Genomic DNA, 1,202 nt, shown 5'->3' with positions numbered 1-1,202 from the left:
CAACTAAAGTGACATAGATACTTTATTATGGTATAGTATTCATTAAATGTATGCCTGAGAAACACATTTGGCCCTTTAATTCACTGTGTGATGTTCAGAGGATTCAGATGAGACCGAGAAACGTCTGAATGTTGCTACCTGAGTTAGAAGAGCGTCGCTCCCGCTCCATGTGAGCCTGCATCTGCTGCTGCTGCTGCTGCTGCTCCATCATCTGCCTGAAAGAAGCAGGACGCTGCTCAGTTAGCATCACAAAACCCTGACGTTTAAACAGAAACCTTTTCTTACTTCAAAGCTTCACCAAAAATCAAAACAAGTGATTTATTAATATTTCAGAAGGGACAATTTTCTGAGCAGCAAAAACCATCAGGATAAATAAAAATACGTCCTAACATTTTAGGAAATTAGATTTTGAAATAATTGTTCTACTATAGAGGATAAATAGTTGGAAATATTTAAATTAAACACACTGAGTCAAATTAGTTCACTTAACTGTAAATCACAATGTTGTTTCTAAATTATTATAAAAGTTGTTTCTTTAAGGTGTGCAATGATGAATAAGTCTAAAAAATGTTGGTTTTAGAAGTCACAACATACAGTTAAAGGTTTAGACACATATGTGACATACTGTAAGACGGGAAACTCTAGGATCTGACCTGATGACAGCAAAAGTTGGGAGAAAGCAGGTCTGATTTAGGGTTTCTTTGAATATGAWTGCGAGAAAAATAAAAGCAAGGCTCTTAYAGTGGAAACAGGTGATAAAATAGGTGGAATACTTCTCATGGGGAAAACACACACAAATCATGACTAACTGCGAGTATCTTGGCAAGCTAGCTTCTAGTAGCTCCCATGAAATACAAGCAACAGCCAGATAGAGACAACCATCATCACCTTCCTAAAATAATCGTCAGGTCCTTCGTTGGCAAAACTGAGTTATGTGATTATTTTAGGAAGGTGTAGCTATAATTGTCTGCTTCAGTGGTGACCAAATAGCTGCTGGTTAGTTAACAATCAGGAACACCACAAGCAGGAGGCAAATATGTTTTAAAAAAATTATATTAGAACTATTGAAACTAAGTTAAACTAAAACTAAGCATTAGAAAAGCAATAATAATTACTAAAAATTAGCAAACCCACTCTAAAAAAAATTAAAACTGAATTAAACTTTTAAAAAGTCACAACTAAATAAAACTAAACTATAATAA

The 1,202-nt window shown here is 34.7% G+C and overlaps 1 protein-coding gene across 2 annotated transcripts in view; it reads right to left on the bottom strand.

The window, feature by feature from the left end:
* The window catches only part of evlb (Enah/Vasp-like b), a 41,096-nt gene that overhangs the window by 4,316 nt on the left and 35,578 nt on the right, over positions 1–1,202 (bottom strand). For both annotated transcript variants that reach the window (XM_014009906.1, XM_014009905.1), the window contains exon 5: positions 139–215. In XM_014009906.1, the coding sequence (XP_013865360.1) occupies positions 139–215 (77 nt within the window). The remainder of the gene's footprint in view (positions 1–138; positions 216–1,202) is intronic.

This window comes from Austrofundulus limnaeus, unplaced genomic scaffold, assembly GCF_001266775.1.
Source record: "Austrofundulus limnaeus strain Quisiro unplaced genomic scaffold, Austrofundulus_limnaeus-1.0 Scaffold63, whole genome shotgun sequence".
In the NCBI taxonomy this organism is placed as follows: domain Eukaryota; kingdom Metazoa; phylum Chordata; class Actinopteri; order Cyprinodontiformes; family Rivulidae; genus Austrofundulus; species Austrofundulus limnaeus.
This window is presented reverse-complemented; position numbering and strand designations above follow the sequence as displayed.